This window comes from Metarhizium robertsii (assembly GCF_000187425.2).
Source record: "Metarhizium robertsii ARSEF 23 chromosome Unknown MAA_Scf_7, whole genome shotgun sequence".
In the NCBI taxonomy this organism is placed as follows: domain Eukaryota; kingdom Fungi; phylum Ascomycota; class Sordariomycetes; order Hypocreales; family Clavicipitaceae; genus Metarhizium; species Metarhizium robertsii.
In genome coordinates, this window is record NW_011942215.1 from 1,428,035 (window position 1) to 1,449,905 (window position 21,871).

The window sequence follows — 21,871 nt, forward strand, 5'->3', positions numbered from 1 at the left end:
TCACCATGACCCTCTCTCGGTTTCTGTCTCCAACACCTGACCGCCATAGTGAAGACACCGAATTCCTCGTCATTTTAGTACAAGAGTCATCGCGTCTGTCACAAGTGCCCCGTCCATCCGCATGTACAACTGCACCCAAGTCTAAGTACTGAAGTAACTTTAGAAGTCTGAGACATCGCTGGCAACAACGCATAAGTGACAGCAAGTACGGAGTACAATAACAGCAGATGAATTAGCAGTAGAAACTCGGAGGCTTGTGTCAACAAGGGTGCCCAGACGCCGTGACAACAATTGAGAACTTTCAACTCCAAGTGCACGGTGCACGCATACAATATCTGAGTCCTCCTTGTCGCGCTCGAGAGTAGTATTGCTGTACCCGACGACATCTACTAGATGTGTGATGGAGTACATGTACATGCACGTAGATAGAGTTCTCCGGCTGGCAAGGACAGCGGGCCACTTCGCAAAGTGTCCGGTGCAGAGCGCGGTAATAGAACGCAGCTTTGGGCGGCGGCCCCGGTATTGGATTGGTTCTAGCCAGCATGCAGGCGTGATTACAGAGCAAATGGGGCCTAGAATCAACGCCAAACATTTGGTGGCATGGGTCTTGCTTCTTAAGTTCCTGGATTCATCGAGGCCCATTGTTAAGATGAGGGAGCTTGGCGGCTACACTAGAGATGATTAGGACGTGGGAGAGGCAGGAGAGACAGGTCCAGGAACTTATGAGGGTAACCAGGCACGGTTCGTGACTGCGCGGGATGCACCGTGTGGTCTGGGGGCTGCACACAGCCAGCGGCACGTGCGAAAAAGGTGCACCCCGCACTGCTACAGATCATACCCTACCTCCAGCCCCCTGTTGGTTCATCTGACGGAGAACATTGAACTCCACTCACACCTCAGCGCCCCTCTGCCGGCCCCTCCAGCCGTGTCCTTGCACGCTCCAGGCTCCTAATGTCCCCAATTGTGTCTGCACTGTTGTCTGCTTGTCTGCACGCTGACCTTGGACCATTGACATTGATTGACTCTGCACCTCGCTCGCTCACTGACTCCGTCCAGTGTCCAACCATGTCTGGTGCTTGGTGACCCAGTGCCAGTCCCTGCGCGCGTGTGTTGTGTGTGCTCTCAAGGGCTCTGTTTGGCTGAAATTGGCTGGGCCAACCGGTGCCTCTAGCCGTCCCCGTCCAACTCGCCCACTTCGCCCGCTCCAGCTTTTGAATAGGCTCTTGCCGCTCTCGCCCAGCCGCCCATCCCAAAGGTTAAAGACTGTCATTTCGCTTGTGCTGCACGGCTCTTCAGCTCCGATACGTCGCCTCCGCGTCTTTCTTTGTTCACCGTCAGCGTTCCTCCTACAGATCATCGCGATTTCTATATCCTCGCGTCTCCATCTGCGTCGCCTCAATTCTTGCCGTTTGCGGCCCTTGGCTAATGTAGGCAGCGCTCTAGCCGATCTACCCACCCAGCCCAACCTCACAAGGTGCCAGCCCTGACTCTGACGCCTGGGCGACTCCCTAATTTTGCGCCTCGACCATCGTCAACGGCTTCTTTCCTGAACGCTCAAGACGTCGGCCAACCAGTTGTGCATTGCCCGCTTCGAGGGCTGACTATCCTGTGTCAGTCTTGCAGCGGTTGCGCAATTCACGGTTGGTCAATAGGCTCCGGATTAAGAGGAGGGACCGAGGTGAGTTCTCCTAGTAGGCTTCATGTCCTGCGCGCGGTTTCAAGCGCAAATTTCCCCAAATCTTCAAATACACAAACATACATCTCTTATCACTGGAGGGCCCATTGGTGCTATGGGTTATAGCGAGGAGCCCCCAAAGCAATGCCGCGGAAAGCAGCTTCGAAGCTGGCTAAGAGAATTGAAATCTCGACTTGTGGCACCCGGCGACCCTCTTCCAGCAAAACACATGCCCCCCTCTGCTTCTATGTTTAAAATCATTTGCAAACAAATATCGCTAACCTACGTATTTTTATATCACTATAGAACTGTGAAGACGGTTGCTGTCATACGTCGAAGGAGCCCATCATTCAAGCCATCAGGCTTCTCCGCATTCGACATGGGAAATGAAGGCAACCAGTTGTCGCCCGATGAAGGGGCAACGTCCAAGAGCGGTCGTGGCCTGTTAAAGGTGCCTTCAAGATCCTCATCGCAACAAAGAAACCAGTCCTCGACCGCCTCCACTGGCCTGAGTGGTGCGACTGTTACCGATCAAAGAAGTAGTATTGATGGCCGGTCTAAAGAGTCACGAGGCAGTGTGCCTGGGAGGCAAAGAAATGGTAGTGCGTCAACAAATCGAACTGGTGGCGATAGCGAGCGTGGGCACAACCCCGGCAGCTTCCAACCGAGTTCACCGTCTACTAGCGAGCAGAAACGCAGACGAAAGAAGAAGAAGAATGGAGGGCTTTTATCGTTACTGGGCTGTTGTGGCGTTCCTGATACCGCCAATGCACTGGAAGAAGACGAAAGCGTGAATGTTCAGAAAGTCGAAAAGATTTCCCCGCGGCCAGCTACTGCAAAGCCGAGACCGCATGCCGCTCAGGAGCAGCAACCCGGAAAGTTATTGAACGAAAAGGAACGTAGCCAGAGCGTTCCTTCTCTCGATGAAACCGAAATCCAACCCTCAAGCAGCACACAGGAGCCCCAACCAAGCCCCGAGCAAGCAAAGAACGAATCGAAACAACCTGTACCCCCTGCCGTAACTGTGGATTACCCGCCTGGATCGCCGGATGAGGGTGCGGAATCCCCAGATATGGCCGCTGCAACCAATACTGGCGACGTGGAAATGCAAAACGAGGGGAAAGAGGAGCCTGAAGAGACGCCAGCTGTGGAGGATTCAGAGGACTCACAACCGCGAACGATACCACCACCTCCCGCAGCTTCTGGACCTTCAGCTGTCTCCACCGTTCCCGTAGCGGAGACTGGAGCTTCTGCTCCAGAGCCACAATCCTGGCTTCTGCCTCCAATTGCAGCAGAACATAAAGGCCGAAAGTGCCTTGTTTTGGATCTAGATGAGACTCTTGTTCACAGTTCATTCAAAGTAAGCACTATTTGCCAAGTACAAAATGACCAACAATTACTAATTTTCCTGCTCTCTCAGATTCTTCACCAAGCGGATTTTACAATACCTGTGGAAATTGAAGGCAATTATCATAATGTTTACGTTATCAAGCGGCCCGGCGTAGATGAATTCATGAAGAGAGTGGGTGAACTTTACGAAGTCGTAGTCTTCACGGCGTCTGTCTCTAAGGTACGTGTGGAATGGTTTTCGCCATCGATGGAATGCCGTTTCTTGAACAGGATAGGACTAACCGTCCCTGATAGTACGGCGACCCTCTATTGGATCAGCTGGATATTCACAAAGTGGTCCACCACCGATTGTTTCGAGAGAGCTGCTACAACCATCAAGGCAACTACGTGAAAGATTTGTCCCAAATCGGGCGGGACCTCAAAGACACCATCATCATCGACAACTCGCCAACCTCCTATATATTTCACCCACAGCATGCTGTCCCAATCAGCAGTTGGTTCTCCGACGCTCATGACAACGAATTATTAGATCTTATCCCCGTTCTTGAGGACTTGGCTGGCCCCAACGTTGCAGACGTCAGCCTGGTCCTTGATGTCACTCTTTGAGATACCAATTTTCCTAAAACTCTTTGTTTCTTCTATTTCACTCTTCATCACAACTATCATCATCGAGAAAGCACCGCGGTTTGCAGTATTGGAATCATAGCGGCTGGCGTTTTGGTATCAGATCATTCCTTCTCTGATGTAGATGTATTACTGTCTAATCATATATAATCGGCCATAGCTGGAGAGGAGGAGGACCCTCTACACCGGCTAGACTTTTGTTTTGATAACAATGGGAAACTGCCTGTTTCTTGAGCGAAATATCCCGTTCGACCAGACTCATCCCATTACAGCCAAAAGGACTCCGAATTGAAAAAAAAAAGTTGGAATGGGGGAACAAAAAACACGGAATTGCAACAGCTTTGCTTTCATGGAGGAACAGCCGGTTATCCTTTCACCCTACGGGTCTGCGGCCCGACAACTTGGTAATTTTTCTCTCTCAAAGACGCGCATTGGGAGCGGAGCAAAAGAGGAAGCGTCATCTCAGATGGTCATGATGCCTGTTACTATTATTTCTCGTCGACGGTCAAGATCTGCAAGCTGCCGGTTAGCGGCTGGCCGCGATGCGTGCCTGGCCCTGTTGGCACAGTTTCAACTGTTTCTTCCACTTTAATCTACTTCAACTCATTATTCTGTTCCGATTCTACCCCCCCTCCTCCTTGTGTTGTCTTGTACTTCACTGTTTTGAGTTATACATATACAAGCAGGCTTGCCAGCAGACTTGTAAAGGAATTGGGTTTTATTATTATTTTGGTGGCGTTGATGTAGATGCCGTGGGACCAGACAATAGGCATGTGAGGGCAACTTAGCGAAACCTCATATATTTAGTCTCACCAAAATTGTTAACCCTGATGGCGAAAGTATGTGTCTTAATTGTGGAAATGTGATGTTGGTCTGTTTATGATGTTAACACACGATGTGGACTGGCACACTGATTTTGCCCCGATAAATGAATCGGCCAAGGCGGAAAATCTTTTTGCCGACCTGGGGTCTGCGGTTCCCTTCTAGTGAATGTGGCCTCAACTCCCTCCCATTTGGCGCGCCGCATTCCGCCCTCGTCGCTGCTACTGCTTCAATCACCATCGCAGCATCCGACCCCTTTCGTCAATTCAAGATTCAGGAATCCTGCAGCGTTTCCTAATCGAACTTTTTGAGAATTTTTGTTCACATTTAACAAAATGGTATGGATTTAAGCTTCTCCTGTAAATGGCCCATTGCGACACTGGACTGAGCATGCTGTCCTTGAGGACACGATCAGCTCTTCGCTGTACTCACGAAGCGTAATGCAATATTAGAAGACATCATTGGGCGCTATTTTGTCGCGATGAAATCAATTCACTGACATTAATCGAATGCTATAGTCTTCTCCTCGTGCTTCTTCTCCGGCCAACTCCCCGGCTGCTGCCAGCGGTGCCAACATTGGCCGACCTTCATCCCCTACACCTCCCGGTGGTCCTCGAACTGCCATTCGGCGTCGCGCTGCTGCCGACCAAAAGGAGAAGATTGCCAATGCTCGACCTACAAGCACGAGATCGGCGGGCGCCGGTGGCTCCAGTAGTACCATGCTGAGTATGCCGACCCAACCTTTGCCCCTGATCACACATCTGCCCAGGTTGAGGCCTTCGGCTGTAATAGTTGGTGGTTGGAAACGATGGAAGAGCATGGCTGACCGATTGTTTGCAGGGTTATACACTGATGAGTCTCCTGGCTTGAAGGTCGACCCCGTAATTGTCCTTGTCCTATCTCTTGTGTTCATTTTCAGCGTTGTGGCTTTGCATGGTATGTACTCAGTTTTCTTTCTCTACCTTGGAGACACTGCTTGCTGTTTAAGGCAAGCCACTAACGCAATTTACCAGTGATTGCCAAGATTACCCGACGATTCTCGAGCTAAATAGGTGACGAAACGTGGATGCAGTCATTATTGTCGACCAGGGGCGGATAATGGGTGATTCTAAAGCTGATTTGGAGTCATCGTGGTGGCGTCATGCTTCCAGACGGTATCATGACAAAAGTCATGAGAAACGGGACCAGAGGACTTGGCACGTTATTTTTTTTTAGATTGCTCCTAGCCACAAGCGGAGCGTCCTAAACTATGCGGCGTCTTGTATCATACCAAAAGCTTTCATTTGTCGTTTATTAGAAACGTGCCAGCTTTGTCGCTTCCAAGATATTTCTCGTGTGATATGCAATGTCTGACCCGAAATCATATGCTGAGACTTGTTAAACGGAGGCGACGCGGCTCATGGGACGGCTTTGGTGGTTCGCTTGGTAAACATCTAATGCGAATATAAGTTAGGGTTTACTTTTTAATAAATACAGCTTGGCCTTGGTGTTCTCTCATAAGCAATGTAGAGAGATTTCTTCATCATCGTTGAATGGAAGAAGGAACATTTTACCTGACCTTTGCGTATTCCCTTGTCTAGTAACTTGGTATCAACAATCCTTCGTCTTGGTGTGGCACGAGTACCTGTTGATAGGCATACATACATACCTAGGTATGTACGTCAACGTCCCTGGGAAGTGGGGCACTTGCGCCGCGTCGACATTTGAAGCTGAAGCTTTTTGGTCTGGTTCTAAAAGCGGCGCTGCTCTGCCACCCTAGCATCCGCGTCGAACTCGTCAGCGGCGGGCACATGCTCAGGGTTGGTTGGCGTCATGAAGACTAAATTTGGAAACTAGCACGACTCACTACCACACGTTACTCTCTGATACTGCTTTACGACCAGACTCTTGAGACTTGTTCCAATCGATTCACCTCTCGCATGCCTCGCTGCAACGCCGTCAAGCCCCTTTGCAGCTTGTTGGCTGCCTGATGAGCTTTACACTGTTGCACGAGCAATCCACCCTCAAATGTTTGCCAGCACTTGAGCCCCGTCGGAACCACATATTCATAGAGTGATAGCTGGTGCCTGCGTTCCAAACTCGACTTCTTGAGCTGCAACTCGACACATGCACGGGCTGCAGGGGCGATTGGAAGCTTTGGACCGACATGGAGATTCTCGACGAGAAGCAGAGGCTGGCCATGCAGAATGGTCAGCCACCGGAGATCCAACCGTACGTTCCAACACAGGCGGTTGTGGACTGCGATGATGGCGCTGCGGCTCTAGTTACCGACGGCTTCTTGGTCCCAAGCCTCGACGGGCCCAACGATGCAGAACCCCCCGCATACGGCGAACAGCATAACCACGTCCGATTTTCACAACCAGGCTTCGATGCTGGTGCCGAAATCACAGGTATGTTCAATAGCACGTACCTTGGCAGTTGACGCACTCGGGCTCTGTGATTCTTTGCGGGCGACATCGGGGCATCGAAAGGCTACAGTGGCAGGCAATGTAGCAATGCATAGGACGCTGGCGAACAAAGGCTAACCACAACCACACACGGTCAATATAGACGATGGTAGAATTAACATCAACCTTCACACCAAGAATCGACGGCTTGCCAATTTGCTTGCCCCGACTATCGACAGCCAAATCTCGGTAGAACCTCAAGCCGAACCTGCTCTACCGCCAGCATATATCCCGCCTGGTCTAAGTGCTGAGCCAGGTCAGCCGCCTCCACCCAGCCTTAACGTCGTTATCCAAATCGTCGGTTCTCGAGGTGATGTCCAGCCTTTTGTGGCCCTGGGCAAGGTCCTGAAGGAATCATACGGACACAGAGTTCGGATAGCGACTCATTCAACGTTCAAATCCTTTGTCGAGGAAAATGACTTGGAATTTTTCAACATTGGAGGCGATCCTGCCGAACTCATGGCCTTCATGGTAAAACACCCTGGATTGATGCCTGGAATCGATGCTCTGAAGAGCGGAGAAGTCAGCAAACGACGTCGGGGGATACAAGAAATGCTTCTTGGATGTTGGCGATCCTGTATCGAGGCAGGCGATGGTCTAGGACCTCCGCCAAAGCCACATAGGATTAATGAGCCGTTGGACCTGGCTGCTGGAATGCCGGGAGACGGACATGATCAACCATTTGTGGCAAATGCTATCATTGCAAACCCCCCAAGTTTTGCCCACATCCATGTCGCTGAGAAGCTTGGCATCCCGGTTCACATGATGTTCACGTAAGTCCCGCGTTGTCTTGACATTCAACATCAAGCAGTGAATTACTTTACTTACTCAGTGATAGCATGCCGTGGTCACCTACGAGGGCATTCCCCCACCCTCTGGCGAATATCCAATCTTCTAACGCTGACGACGTCATGACTAACTACATGACCTATACATTGGTAGAGATGCTGACATGGCAAGGTCTCGGTGATGTTATTAACCGTTTCCGTCAAAAAGCACTTGACTTGCCATCCCTGTCGTTCATCTGGGCGCCTGGCCTGCTCAATCGCCTCAAGGTTCCCTACACCTATTGCTGGTAGGCTGAATCCTTTGACCCTTCTGAAGGAGCTATGTCTGAAGTTTTATTGAACAGGTCCCCAGCGCTGATACCAAAACCGAATGATTGGGGGAGGCATATCGACATTTCGGGCTTTTACTTTCTTAATCTAGCGTCGTCCTATATACCGGACCCAGAGCTCGCCGCATTCCTTGAAGCCGGCCCACCCCCGGTTTATATTGGATTTGGGTCCATAGTCGTGGATGACCCAAATGCCATGACTAGAATGATATTTGACGCAATTCATCTCGCCGGTGTTCGGGCATTAGTATCGAAGGGCTGGGGTGGTTTGGGCGCAGATGATGTTGGTCTTCCTGAAGGTGTGTTCATGCTGGGCAATGTGCCGCATGATTGGCTTTTTGAGCATGTCTCGGCTGTTGTACATCACGGCGGAGCTGGAACGACTGCGGCTGGTATCAAGGCTGGAAAACCTACGATTGTTGTACCTTTTTTTGGAGACCAGCCATTTTGGGGAGCCATGATTGCAAGGGCGAAGGCTGGGCCGGAGCCAATTCGTCATAAAGATCTCACTGCAGAAAAATTGGCTGAAGCCATCAAGTTCTGCCTTGAGACCGATACCCAAGAGAGGGCAAAAGAGCTGGGACACAAAATCCGAGAGGAAGCTGGAACAGATGTTGGTGCAAAGAGCTTCCATAAGCACCTCGATATCGATTCTCTGCGGTGCTCGGTAGCACCCAGCCGAACTGCCGCTTGGCGAGTCAGAAGAACCAAGGTACGCTTGTCGCCGCTGGCAGCGTCGGTGCTGATAGATGCAGGTCTGATAGAGTACAAAGATTTGAAGTTGTAAGTAATTATTGCGTCCTGGAATTCATCCGAAAACAAACAGCTGACTCAAATTCACCACAGGTATCGACCTGTCGAGTACAATACAGAAGATCAGCCACCTGACCCCGTTTCGGCTGGCGCTGCTTCGCTCATCGGCGACCTGAGTGGAATTGGCATGGCTATCGCAGATGTTCCTCGGGAATTATTCAAATCTCGACGTCCCAAGGATGGTCAAAGCTCAGAGACATCAACCTTACTAGGCTCGTCTAGCAAACTCACACTAGCTACAACGGACGCGATATCCCAGAACGAGTCTACTACTGACTTGTTTAGTACTACCTCTCGGGAAAGAGAAGGTCAAGAAGAGTCAAGAGTTCCAACTGCTGATTCCAATCGATCGCTCACCGAACTATCTTCCGCATCACAATCTCTCGTGGAACCGAGGTCTGTAGCTAGATCTGGAGGAGATGCAGAAAGCGGAAGCTCTAGAACACCTTCCAGGACTGGACTTAGGGCCCGAGCATCCAGTGATCAGCTAAGACAAACGTTATCTCGTAGAGACCCGTCGCCTCTGGGGATAAGTCTGGATGCCACCGTTGGAGCTGGACGAAGTGTAGGCCGTGCTGTGTCTACAGGCGTGAAGAGTCCGATGAATTTCTGTTTGGGACTGGCTAAGGGATTCAGGAATATTCCGAGACTCTACAATGACGATACTGTCCGACCCATAGAGAAAGTCACCGACCTCAATAGTGGTATCAAGATTGCTGGCAAAGAGCTTGGATATGGCTTCTTCGATGGCATTGCAGGTTTGGTTACGCAACCAATTCGAGGAGCTGAAAAGGAAGGACCCGGTGGATTCGTCAAGGGTATCGGAAAGGGCATTGGAGGCCTTATTGCTAAGCCTGCTGCTGGTAAGTTCCTCATGGTCTAACACTTTGATTTAACTGAGCCCGAATTTTACTGACATGGTAAAGGAATATGGGGTGTTCCAGCCTATATGATGCAAGGCGTCCACGCGGAGGTCAACAAAATGTTTACGAAGAGCGTCCAAAACTACATCATTACTTCTAGGGTTGTCCAGGGGACGCAAGATCTGACCAGAGCAAGCGAGGAGGAAAAGTCTGACATTATTATTCGGTGGAACAATTCGAAATGGGATCTGAAGAACTATTATATGTTGAAGCGAAAGGAAAAGACAGCCGAGAAGGCACCAGCAGGATCAGAACAGTCCACGCAATCAGACTTACCATTCTCTCGACCTAAGACAAGCTGGCTTCACACTCGCGGAATGTCTGCAGAAGAAAGAAAGAGGCTGCAGACGCAAAAGAGAGGCTTCGTCGACGCGCCTGTGCCTCCATCAAGCAGCTCTTCTAGTGCCCGGCCAAGCTCATCAGATGATGCTGAGTTCGAACAAGCAATCCAAACCTCGGTTCGGGAAACATCTAGAGGCAATATCGAAGAAGATGCGATGATCGAGGCAGCTATTCGGGAAAGCATCAGAGCCATGCGTGCAAGAGGGGCGCTACTAGAGACGTTACCGGAGGCCTCTGAAGAAATTCCAGAAAAGGACCTCAGCATATTCGAGGACGAGGAGTACCAGATTACAGACGAAGAATACCAGTCGCTTGTAGAACAGGCCATCCAGCAAAGTCTGGCAAGCCATATAGAGGATTTGTTCCACCCTCAAGAAACTGGCATATCAGAACTGGACGCATTTACTACGGAGATACACAGTGCCCAGGGTAGTGGCACTGCACAAGCAGACGAACATGATGCCGATCTTCAACGAGCCATAGAAGAATCAAAGAATGTGCCGACTCCTCCATCATTTGATGACGAGGAAGAGCTTCAGCGAGCTATTGAAGCATCGAAACAGGATATGGCTCGCGAGCACAACCAACGAACTGAGGAGGACATTGTCTTGGAATATGTAAAGAAGCAAAGCTTGGCTGAGGCAGAATTCCATAGTCAGCTGAACAAAGGGAAAGGAAAAGCAGCAGCAGCAGAAACCGATAGCGAAGACGAGGAACTAAAGCGAGCTTTGGAAGAGAGCTTGAAATTGCACAGAGGCGATTGCGCCGGCCCTTCAGGGTCAGGATCAAGATCAAGATCAAGGTCAGCATCCAGAGCTTGCGATGAAGCAACAGAGGGAAAGTGATTGGATTTGGTTCTTTCCAATTCTAGACGGATAAATCAGGATACCCAGCAACGAATATTCATGAAGCATATATGCATTGTTTTAGCGAATGAAGCCCCTGATTAAATCACCGACGAGGAGCTGATATTATATCTGACCGTGATGCTATGAATCAATAGTAACACACACACACACAAAAAAAAGACATGTTAAGAAGTGCAATAAGAGGATAAATGATTTAGTACCCTGGCCTGTCGTTTCCAAGAAATAATGAGTGGCCAGAACTATCAACCACGCAGTCCGCCAAGCAGATCGTGTAACCTTTGCTCATCTGACTTCATCTCGATGTACTGCGCATGTAGCGTCTCGCACATGGCGGTCGTAGACCACACGCATGCAAGACAGTTTGCGATGAGTATAACAACTTTACCCGGTGTAGGCAGCATGTTGTATGCCACGGCAACGAGAGAAGACTGAACCGTAAAACGGAGGATCCAAAGGCGAGCTATGGACCATGAATTGTTGGCTTTCTGAGTGGCCTTTAGCCTCATGTATACAAAGTTTCAAAGTTTGCTTCAGAAGACTCAAACAGGAGGCACCACTTACTTCAATCTCCTCCAGGGTCTTTTCCCAGAACCGGCTGGTATGCGACAACTCTCCCTGCCATCTCGCCAGAGTCACAACAATGTACGACCGGGGGAGTATGAGTCTAAACCGCATGTACCTGTCCGCTAGTCGCTGCGCCAGCTCTGCCATTCGCTGACGCTTCTCCAGCTCTTGGGCTCCGGGTGGTAAATGGGACAGATGTGCGCGACACCCCTCAGCCAGGTCCTGATACAGAAGCGGCAAACGACGAAAGTGGTTGATGACGGTCTGATCAGATACACGTTGCCGCAAGGGCAGCCGGCCCCGAAGATAGGCTTGGTCTTCGACGGAAAACCTGGGCGGCTGATTGGAGGAGGGAGGCTGCCGGAGCGACGTGGTATTGCTTCCGGCAGAAGGACGGTGCCGGTGCGCCTGGAATCTGTGGCTGTCCTGGCGACTTGTCGTCGACTTGTACGGCCATGAGGCGGAAGGCGAGCGCACATCGGTAGCCTGCGGCGACGAAGGCGATGGGGAGATGACGGGTGGCTGAAGACTGGCGTTGACTTCATCCTCGGTCACGAATGCCCCCCGATGCTGTAGTGATGATGTCTGTTGAAGCGATGACGAGGACGTCTCTCTGATGCCCGAGATGGTCCAGAAGTTAACAACAACAAGATATGTCATAGCTTGCCGTGTCAGTTTTAAAAGAAATTTCGCGGTAGCTTCTATAGCTTGGATTAATGAGCCGTTTCAACGGCCTTGCCAGTGATCCTCGAACATGCTGACTATACACCGTGGAAATTCCCGACAACAGACACCACTTGACATTTGATAGTTCAAGCACACGCAAGTCTGCTTACGAATCCACGTTCATATCTTAACAGGGCCAGAAGTATGGGACCAAGTCTAGGCCCCCTCAGCAAGGACCTCTCTCAGGAAAGGGTTATCGAGATATAAAGACAGAATTTGTGATATTGACCATAGGCGGAGTGGAGTTTGAGAAGTGACAACGACCACAAGGGGTATCTTGGGAACGAACACGATAACATAATAAGCAGAGCTGTCCAAAGAGGCAAGACTATGCACAAGTGGAAATAAGAAAAAGGGCCAATGTTATCAATAGACAAATCCAGGCTGTTGGGGCAAGGAAAACAACGGGTAATGATATGATTACTCTAGTTCAATACAAAATCTCCTTTAGCTCCAGGAGTTCCCCTGATCCTGAGTACTTCTCCTGATTCAATCAACCCCAATAAGATGTACACGAAAAGTCAAGTTCGCGCGGTCACCATATAACGCCAAGCTACCCGCCACAAAATAACATATATGTCCGTTCTCTTAACTACTCCAAATCTGAGACTCCGGAAAAGAATGCTATAACCAACAATGGAAAGATATATACAACCATGACGACACTCCTACCTGGCTTCACGACATGTAAAGCAGGTTGTGCATATCGCTATAGACGGGGAGGCCAAGGATCATAAGGATTTCGGACTTCTTCATTTGTCAGCCATATCGCTGCTGTCCACCTTGAGGTGGAGGAGGGCCGTGTTGCCCGCCACCTTGATTACCACCTCCGCCGCCACGATTAGCCATGGCCATAACATCCGGACGATTCTCTAAGGGCTGTTGAAAGTGGCAGATGTTGCATGTAACATCCTTGTATCCTGAAATAGTGAAAGGAATGATGGGCTGCAGTGACGAAATTAGTATGCGTAACTTCTCGAGTGGACTAGGGTCGAAGGGGAATAGACTGGAACAGTATGGATTCGAGATAAACGGGAACAAAATCTCGCGTTGCAACTAAAGGCGAGATGTGCCGAACTGGCATCAACGAAATCATGGCAGGTAGGTATGGGTGAGATGGATTGAATCTAGCTACCAAGGATCGGGCACTTACAACGAAGCAGAAGGTAAAGAATGGGCGGCTCTTGACAACGTGGGCTGCCATGTTTCCGCAATGGTGGCATTGACACACCATTCCCTCATACCCAGGAATCTCACTGCGGAAGGTGTGCTCACCGCATATGAAGAAGAAGAACATGGCGAGTGGACTGCTGACGTGGTCGGGGGAGCTTGCGAAGGGCGACGAGATTTGTTAGAACAGGTTGATCTGAGTTTTGAACAAGTGTCGGTCGGCAACAGCTCCTGTCGTCCTGGACGTGATGAAAGTGTCTGTCGGTTTAGACACGGCCTACTGCAACGCAACGCTCGTGAGGACGCCTTTCAAAGAACTGCGCGTCCAGCTACACCGTACTCGTTGTCAAAATGAGGTTCGCAGCGGAGACCACAGGGCGAAAATGCTGTAGCCTTGTCACAGGATTTGAACAAGCCAATTGGGGCTTAGCGAAGACGGATAGCAGCGAGAGGCCTCAAGCAAGCTTGTTGCAGAAGAGGGAGCCAGGGTCAACTCCACTTGAGCAAGGAAATGAGTTGGTGAGGCTCGGTTGGATGCTCGGGTCCAAAGCGATTGGGGTACGTAGCTCGCTTTGTACAAAAAAAAAAGCGGAAGAAGTACGATGCACAATGCACGCCCGGTTGTGGAACGAGGCCGAAAGGAGGAAGCGAGACGGTACCGAGACAGTATCGAGAGCACAATGACAGATCGGTGTGTCTAGTATGAATAAGATGAGGGTTGAAGAAGGAGACTAGTGACTCGATAGGCGACGGGGCGCAGGAATAATAGAGTGATGACGCGTGACGCCACCCGTTGATGGTTGATGGACAATGAATGATGTAGGTTACAAGGTCTAAGGCCCACGTAACAGGCGGTGCCCACAAGCAAGCTAACAGGGTGACATCAGCCCGAAAGGGAAGTAGCCAGCACCATCACTCTCCTGCTCGCTGGGCTATGAATTGCTCGGCGGGCTCACTCTTTTTGCTAGGTGCGCTCACGCACTACCAGGTACCTAGATATTAGGCTATATTATAATATATTATTATATATTTTATTATATATAAATATATTTTATTATAAATTATCTCTTAGAAATATATAAAAAAAGTTTAAATATAATAAATACTTACCTACTAAGGGGGGTGAGCGCACCTAGCAAAAAGAGTGAGCCCGCCGAGCAATTCACGCTGGGCTGGAGAAGCTGTGGCAGAATGGATTTGTGGGGATGTTTGTTCCAGCACCCGCAAGGCATAGACTCCACCTTCCGTGGAAAACGGCCCCACTCCCATTTATCTGTTGTTCGGTAGCTAACGCCTCTTGTGGCTCACGAAGAAATAGGAAGAGAAAAAAAGCTTGGGATTGCCAACGGACCACAACCACAGCCAGTGGCCGCCCGAACGGATTCAACCACCACTGGCGGCAGATTGCATCACTGTCTTATCTGATTCTCGCGCTGCGGCTTGACGTGCTCCGCCTCCAGGCTAATCTATCCAAGCCTGTTCACGAGCCTCACCCATCCCGCACTTCGACTCACGATGATCTACGACCTCAACATTGCGTGGTCCCCTTCCACAACTTCTGAACGTCTCCTCCAAACTCTCTCTCTCGCCTCTTCCCTTGGGTACTCCACAGTTGCCCTTAACCACACGCTGGAGCTCCCAGTACCCGCGAATCCTAAATCGCCCTTCCCATCAGAGCTCGAGTCCTCGTCTTCGCGAACACTTCCTACGTTGCTGCACCGTGCCACCCTTGCCCTCGACGACCCAGCCGCCTCGAATTACCGCCTACCAACGCTCGCAAACGCGTATGATATTCTCGCCGTTCGGCCGTTGACGGAAAAGGCATTTCAAAATGCTTGTCTCACTCTTGACATTCCCATCATCTCCCTCGATCTTACCACGTACTTTCCCTTTCACTTTCGCCCCAAACCATGCATGGCTGCCGTAAGCCGTGGGGTTCGTTTCGAAATATGTTACGCCCAACTTCTTGCCGCTGACAACCGCGGCCGCGCAAACTTCATCTCCAACGCAACCAGCATCATTCGGGCCACCCGTGGACGCGGCATCATGATTAGCAGCGAGGCCAAGACAGGACTTAGTCTACGTGGCCCGGCAGATGTGGTCAATCTTCTGAACGTGTGGGGCCTGGCGAACGAGAAGGGTCTCGAAGGCTTGCGATCTATCCCCCGAAGCATCGTTGTCAACGAAGGAATGAAGCGGAATGGCTTCCGTGGCGTCATCAATGTCATTCAAGCGGCGTCGACAGATGATAACGATACGAATAAGCCATCCTTGGGCGACAATGAAACAAGTGCAGGAACGGACACTGGGCGAAGTGGCAATAAAGCAAAGAACCAAAAACGAAAGAAAGGGGAAGAAGATGGACAGTTTGTCAGCAAGAGACAGGCAAAGAAGTTGAAATTAGCCGCTCGCGCAGCTGGACCTGACAAAACGCCGGCTTCATGATATGCAAGTAGCACAAAGCCAGCAAGCTTGAGATTAAAGCCAACGAATTTCATGATGCACATATACAGTATGGCAAGTCTAAGAGACACCATAGCCTTTTCACCTTGACCTGGAACTCGATGATTCACTTCTGGTAGTGACGTTCTAGGTCACCTAATAGAGCCTTCGATCAACTTCATTCACAGCTATGTATCGCCTATTTACATTCTACACGCTTTAGTTGGCGTTGCAGTTCCTAGATGGCCACAGTAGTGGGAGCTGGAGCGTTCCCTGCCTGCTTCGGTAGGTTCCCAAGGTCGACTATGCTGTTTAGAGTGAGTCCGGATAGATTGACTGATGGTTGTGCAGGGGCAACTACTCCAAGAGGGGATGTTGCTGCTGGAGCTACGACAGAATCTAATGGCGCTGTAGGAGGCGGTGCCTGCGAATCAGACGAGGAACTCGAAGGAGCCGACGATGAAGTTGACGACGGCGAGGTGCCGCCTTCCTTTTGCGCATCAGGCTTTGGTGCTGCTGGTTGGGGGGGTTTGGGCAAAGTAACCGGAGCTGGCACGGGAGGCAAAGATGAACTCGATTCTGGTTTTGGCGGTGCCGGTGGTGGAGGCTTCGGAGGATTCAAACTGTAAGTTGTTGTCGGAAGCGCAGTTTTGTCAATAGGGACTGTCTTCACTCCATTTCCACTAGCATTGGGCGTGGGTTTTTCTCCAGTGTTTGACTTCCGAGAAGAGTTTTGAGGATTCTGAGGTTGGATCGATATTAGCTACTTGATGTATCAAGCACATTGGGCTCCAAATGGACTCATTTCTGGTCGGGGCTTTGACTTACACCTCCAGCAACAGTGACTGTCGTCGTGACTGTTTTGGGTGACTTTGTTCCCGCTCTGACCGGCTCCTTGGAGACTGTAGGCCGGACAGTCACGGTCACAAAAGTTATTTGTATCCTATAAAATCATGTTAGTGTTGTTGAAGATAACGATGTGGCTTGTCAAGCGAAAAGAAACGGACCCTTCAAACTTGGGTGTGGGCCGCTGGCTGTTTGATTGCGTGCGATTACGCGGTTGTTGCTCCATGCCAGGTTGCTTTGGCCGTTGTCCCTTTTGTTGGCCCTTAGTACCGTGTTGCTGACCATCTTGCCGCCCATTCGAACTTGCGTCAACAGCCTTACGACGACCAGTCGGCGAAGCAGCAGGTAGCATGTGGGCATTGGCGGTGTTAACAACACCATCAGGTCCAACAATGGTCCAGAACCCGCGAGAGGTATCGTCCTTGACTTGGTTGACACCGTACTGACTATCGCTCCCCCCCGATTTGAGCCCAACCCTTGATCCAAGGCCCTTGAGGTACCCAGATCTCTTTTCCATGTCTTGGTTTGACCCATGTTGACCATTTGGCATGGCCTGGCTTTCAAGTCAGCTTCATTCCAAATGATCAAGCGTGCTGGATACACGAAAGTAAAAGGCGCAATTACCTGAGCGATAGCCGTGGTAGCAAGAACGAGCCAGACAAAGGCTTTCATCCTAGGCAGTAGGAAATCCTGTTCCCAGCGGGACACGCACGCCACTGCCTAGATAGCGCGCGGATATTAACACTCCCGAGAAAAGAAAAGAGAAAGAGAAGAAAGATGTTTAAGTGTGAATATTAGGCAGGCCGGCTGCTCAAAATGTAAAAACAGGACGACTGCCAAGATCAAGGTCTACATCCAAGAGTCCGGAATAAAATCATGGAACCCAAGGATGGCATATCAGCCAGCTGATGAGAGGACAAGAAGGCCTATATGGCAGTTTGCAAAGCGAGGGAGAGAAGGAACGAAGCAAATTCGAAAGCGAAGACGAGGAGAAACGCGGCTTGACCTAAACTGGGACCCTTCACGTTTCTCAACTCAATGAAAGAATGTTTGGAGCGAGAAGCAGGCGGGAAACCCAAGCATTTGCTTGTGAGAACGGAGTTACACGAACGAACCAACAGTAACTAAGAGGTCAAAGAGCAACACATGATACTGAACAGAGAAGGAAAGGAAGACGAAAGGGGAAAATGAAGAGGGCAGTGTACGATGGTGAAGAGAAAGATCAGATGGTGTGGGTGGGAAAACACGGCACCAGACAGTACATGCATTAATTCAGCGGGAGATTCGCGTAGCATCTGAACAGATATCTTGTATGAAGCCTTTACACTTGCTACGAGTAGTGAGTCCTGTTGCGCTCGTATGAGGAGAGATCTCGGCAGCCCGGAAAGAGAGGCGCATGTTGTCGAGTGTCATGTTTGCCTCCAATCGGACCAGGTGGAAACTGAAGCCCCCCATGGATTTCTCAGCAATTTGGGGACATTGACAGCGGAATGAATGGTGATGATACCTCCTATCCCCCATACATCCTGGTTCATAGCTTGTTTGAGTAGGTTGGATTCGCGAGGGATGCGGCTGCGGTCAGGGCCCAAGTGGGTGCATGCTGTTGCACGAGGAGTAGTTGGCGTCGAGACTGAGACGTTTGGAGACGTCTGGCCCAGACAGCTTGCGTTTGGGGGCATGGCCTCGCGTCACATGACAGCGATCTGAAAATGTGCAAATGGAGAGCCTAGTTGGTGTTTGTGTGGACGGAGCATAAAACTTGGTCGGTACTACGCGCTGGTGCGTTTGATGCTGACGAGTGCGTAAGTAATGTTCCCATCACTTTTTGTTCGGGAGTGGGTTGCGACGTCGAAAGTCGAACGGTGCAATCGAACGGCCGCCGCACCTCTGGTTTCACAGATGGCTGCCAAGTGCGTCAGCACCCAGGTAGATGGACAGGCGGAGGATACATCCTCTCTTTCGAGAGTGCCATTACACTGGTGAATTCTTTGGTCCTTTGGTGCTTACGTAGAATATCCGCAGAGATATTGATGAATTGGCGCTTGGATGAGAGCGAGATCTGCAGATTGTCGATTTGGCTTAAACATCGGGCAGTGTTGGACCAGTGCTGGCAAAGGCAGGCGACGGGTACCTCGCACCTTCCTGTAGAGACATGGCGGCAAAAGTCACTAAACTCCACTAGTCTCTCTGCGACCACCGCGATCGCTTTTGCAGTCACGGTCAATGATGACATCCGTCATTGGGTGTCGGTGTGTGTTCGTCATGGCGTCAAAAGACACCTCCCTCACATGGAAATGCCCGTTTTATTATGACGCACACCACATAGCGCCATGAGAATGCCAACATGCGGCAGTTATAATATCTGCATTCCTACATACAAAAATTATCCTTCACCCCATTCCATTCGTGCTGCCAGACCTTCCATCGCCAACAGCTTCGTATGAGGTGTTCTTCGCCATGGCTGTCACCCATGTTCTAGACAATTACTACCTGGGAATAACGGCCATTGTCACCGTTGCCTACCAGCTCTTCTTCTTCGCCATCGCATATTCCTTCAAATTCGACAAACTCACTGGTAAGTCGCAGCCCCCTTCGCTGCAACCGCAAACTACAAACTACATCGTCTAACTCCAAGAAGACCTCGCCGGCGGCACCAACTTCGCCATCCTGGCGATCCTCACACTCTCCCTCTCCGGCCACCACCATGCGCGCCAAGTTGTAGCCTCTCTGTTTCTCATCCTCTGGGCCGTTCGTCTCTCGTCCTTCCTCTTCTTTCGCATCCTGCGCACAGGCTCAGATGATCGATTCGACGACAAGCGCGACAAGTTCTTTCCCTTTCTTGGCTTCTGGGTCTTTCAAATGATTTGGGTGTGGACGGTGTCACTCCCCGTGACCATATTGAACTCGCCCAATGTGACGCAGTACCCACAGCATTCATTTGGCACTGGGAGAGACATTGCCGGCATTGTTTTATTTACGATTGGGTTTCTTATGGAGAGCGTGAGTGACATGCAAAAGTACAATTTCCGAAAATCCCACGATGGGTACGCGGTTTGTGATGTCGGCTTGTTCAAAGTGTCGAGACATCCGAATTACTTTGGCGAGATAATTATTCAGTTCTGTAAGTTTACATTTAATGGTTTTTGGCGAACAGGATGAAAGTGTTGAGCATGGAATGCTAACGGCCACCTTAGCCATTTACATGATCGCCGTTTCATCAGCAGCGGATGGGTACGTCTCAGGCCAGGCCTACAAAGCGCTGTACGCGACAATCTTGGGGCCAATTCTTCTCACAGTACTGCTCATGTTTGTCTCTGGACTGCCCCTTTCGGAGAGGCCAAAGGCCAAAGCACGCTATGAGAAGGGCAACAATTGGGAAGGATACAAGCGGTGGCTGGACCGGACGAGTATCTTGATTCCATTCCCCCCACAGCTGTATGAGAAGATGCCTTTGTTTTTGAAACGAACCATTTTCCTGGAGTTTCCCATGTACGTATTTTATCCTCCGTCAGCAGATGCTGGTGTTTTTGAGCGAAGTGAATGATGAATGGATAATGGATTATAAGAGACCATGTACACATATCTGGATTCTCGGCTATGCTCTAAACGCTGTTGCTGCGTCGCGCATTTGCAGTACATAATAGAGATCAATTAATTAATTCAAAATACTATGTCAAGCAATGTTCCTTCCCATGATTTGGTATATATGGATGAAATATATGTCCCTGTATGTCCGTCCTCTTGTTCCCCCGCCGTGTGACCCCCGAACACCCCAAATTGAACAATTAGCACAACAGCATTCCCAGAAATAGACAAGATCCTTCCGTGTTGAACCACGTTCCCAGCCCGAAGATTACGATGCCCAAGTTTTTAAGATACAACTACCAAATTTTAATGTGAATTTATCTCACGCCGCATTATGATGGGAAGAGGGGTGAACCACTCTGTTCCATCGATTGTTTTGGACAGATACCTATCGTTTTCGCGTATAGAATGCAGGCTGCGCCGTAATGAAAGGAAATAGCATATGAAACTAGACCCATAATTTCGCCTCATTTCGTTGTTTTCTTTTCTTTTCAAAAGTCCGCTTAGCTGGTCAATTCCGATCCAGGCTGATCGAGTGGTTGATCGAGAAACTCTTGGGTAGAACCGTAATCAGTCGAGGAAGAACCTTCGGAGTGAGTCTCGGAGCCTTCGGGGATAGGGACCATAGCACTCTTCGTCCAAAGATGAATGGCCTTGCCCCAGTCTAAGCCCTCGAGACACCCTCCTTTTACGGATACAACATTTTTGGTCTGCTTGGGTGTTGGTATTAGTTGCAGGTATCACGGGGCGGAGAATCATCATGTAATTGTGCGCCTACCGGTGTTGTGTGAAGGAGTCGAGTCCCGCACTTTCGGCAAAAGTAGCTATCAAGCCTGTTAGTCTATCGAGCGGGTGCACAGCTATTATAAATTAACCAAGTTTAAGCATACCAATACAGTGTTTGTCCCGAGGCCGTGGGTCGACTGTGTCACTCATTAGCAAGGACTACGGCGAGTCATCCAGGATCCAGAATCAAGAGCACGCTGAATGACTGACTGGTACACGGCGTACTTGTAGCACGAACGCGTCTTGGAACAGGAGATTGGAACTGAAACATGGCAAGGACTTACGCATAGCAGCTAAGTAATTCGGCCTCGGGAATCCTGAAGCGCGGAAATATAGCAGAAGCACCAAATGCTGAGCTTGTCTGGCGCTTGCACTCGGCGCAGTGACAGATGTACAGCGCCAGCGGCTCAGGCAACGGCGTTTTGAAGCCCACGGCTCCGCATTGGCACCGGGCGTCCATCTTTTCCACGTCGATTGTATGTAGTCGTTACTAGTCAAAACATCTGCTAGGATAGGTATACCAACATGGACTTTTGCGATTTTGTCGTGATAGGCGTTGGACGTGCAAGCACGGTGGTGTTGTCGGCCGTGAACAGGTACAGTGCGGGTGAGAGATGGCGGGGCGCCTCGGCGGAGAGGCCCTGCTTCGGATTGGATGACTGTTAACCAAGTGACAGGTTTGGGGAGAACTATGTTGTAGTTGAGCACGCGCAATACTAAATGAATATTAGGGAAATAATTATGATAAAGATGAAAGAATGCAAGTGTTC

At 50.2% G+C, this 21,871-nt stretch overlaps 9 protein-coding genes across 9 annotated transcripts; 5 read left to right on the top strand and 4 right to left on the bottom strand.

Annotated features, from left to right (window-relative positions):
- Positions 1-2,054: 2,054 nt before the first annotated feature.
- On the top strand, positions 2,055-3,631 carry MAA_00539 (serine/threonine-protein phosphatase dullard; the record flags this gene model as incomplete). Its single annotated transcript, XM_007818537.2, has 3 exons — positions 2,055-3,035; positions 3,096-3,245; positions 3,320-3,631. 3 exons carry the CDS (start codon positions 2,055-2,057, stop codon positions 3,629-3,631), a joined length of 1,443 nt encoding a protein of 480 aa, XP_007816728.2.
- A 1,175-nt stretch (positions 3,632-4,806) lies between these two features.
- MAA_00538 (Preprotein translocase Sec, Sec61-beta subunit) lies at positions 4,807-5,519 on the top strand (the record flags this gene model as incomplete). Its single annotated transcript, XM_007818536.1, has 3 exons — positions 4,807-4,809; positions 4,990-5,407; positions 5,485-5,519. The coding sequence occupies 3 exons, from the start codon at positions 4,807-4,809 to the stop codon at positions 5,517-5,519; spliced, it is 456 nt and encodes a 151-aa protein (XP_007816727.1).
- Positions 5,520-6,617: 1,098 nt separating this feature from the next.
- MAA_00537 (glycosyltransferase family 1 protein) lies at positions 6,618-10,958 on the top strand (the record flags this gene model as incomplete). The annotated part of the gene is made up of 6 exons (XM_007818535.1): positions 6,618-6,861; positions 7,022-7,691; positions 7,757-7,993; positions 8,051-8,818; positions 8,882-9,711; positions 9,775-10,958. The coding sequence occupies 6 exons, from the start codon at positions 6,618-6,620 to the stop codon at positions 10,956-10,958; spliced, it is 3,933 nt and encodes a 1,310-aa protein (XP_007816726.1).
- Positions 10,959-11,224: 266 nt separating this feature from the next.
- MAA_00536 (uncharacterized protein) lies at positions 11,225-12,206 on the bottom strand (the record flags this gene model as incomplete). The annotated part of the gene is made up of 2 exons (XM_007818534.1): positions 11,225-11,476; positions 11,544-12,206. 2 exons carry the CDS (start codon positions 12,204-12,206, stop codon positions 11,225-11,227), a joined length of 915 nt encoding a protein of 304 aa, XP_007816725.1.
- An 825-nt stretch (positions 12,207-13,031) lies between these two features.
- Positions 13,032-13,569, bottom strand: MAA_00535 (uncharacterized protein; the record flags this gene model as incomplete). Its single annotated transcript, XM_007818533.1, has 2 exons — positions 13,032-13,151; positions 13,426-13,569. The coding sequence occupies 2 exons, from the start codon at positions 13,567-13,569 to the stop codon at positions 13,032-13,034; spliced, it is 264 nt and encodes an 87-aa protein (XP_007816724.1).
- Positions 13,570-14,957: 1,388 nt separating this feature from the next.
- Positions 14,958-15,887, top strand: MAA_00534 (RNase P subunit p30; the record flags this gene model as incomplete). Its single annotated transcript, XM_007818532.1, has 1 exon — positions 14,958-15,887. The coding sequence occupies one exon, from the start codon at positions 14,958-14,960 to the stop codon at positions 15,885-15,887; it is 930 nt and encodes a 309-aa protein (XP_007816723.1).
- A 235-nt stretch (positions 15,888-16,122) lies between these two features.
- On the bottom strand, positions 16,123-17,280 carry MAA_00533 (uncharacterized protein; the record flags this gene model as incomplete). Its single annotated transcript, XM_007818531.2, has 3 exons — positions 16,123-16,647; positions 16,713-16,827; positions 16,892-17,280. The coding sequence occupies 3 exons, from the start codon at positions 17,278-17,280 to the stop codon at positions 16,123-16,125; spliced, it is 1,029 nt and encodes a 342-aa protein (XP_007816722.2).
- A 1,907-nt stretch (positions 17,281-19,187) lies between these two features.
- MAA_00532 (3-oxo-5-alpha-steroid 4-dehydrogenase) lies at positions 19,188-20,274 on the top strand (the record flags this gene model as incomplete). Its single annotated transcript, XM_007818530.1, has 3 exons — positions 19,188-19,305; positions 19,366-19,851; positions 19,925-20,274. The coding sequence occupies 3 exons, from the start codon at positions 19,188-19,190 to the stop codon at positions 20,272-20,274; spliced, it is 954 nt and encodes a 317-aa protein (XP_007816721.1).
- A 544-nt stretch (positions 20,275-20,818) lies between these two features.
- On the bottom strand, positions 20,819-21,561 carry MAA_00531 (glutathione-dependent formaldehyde-activating enzyme; the record flags this gene model as incomplete). Its single annotated transcript, XM_007818529.1, has 4 exons — positions 20,819-21,025; positions 21,094-21,148; positions 21,206-21,238; positions 21,386-21,561. 4 exons carry the CDS (start codon positions 21,559-21,561, stop codon positions 20,819-20,821), a joined length of 471 nt encoding a protein of 156 aa, XP_007816720.1.
- Positions 21,562-21,871: the final 310 nt, after the last annotated feature.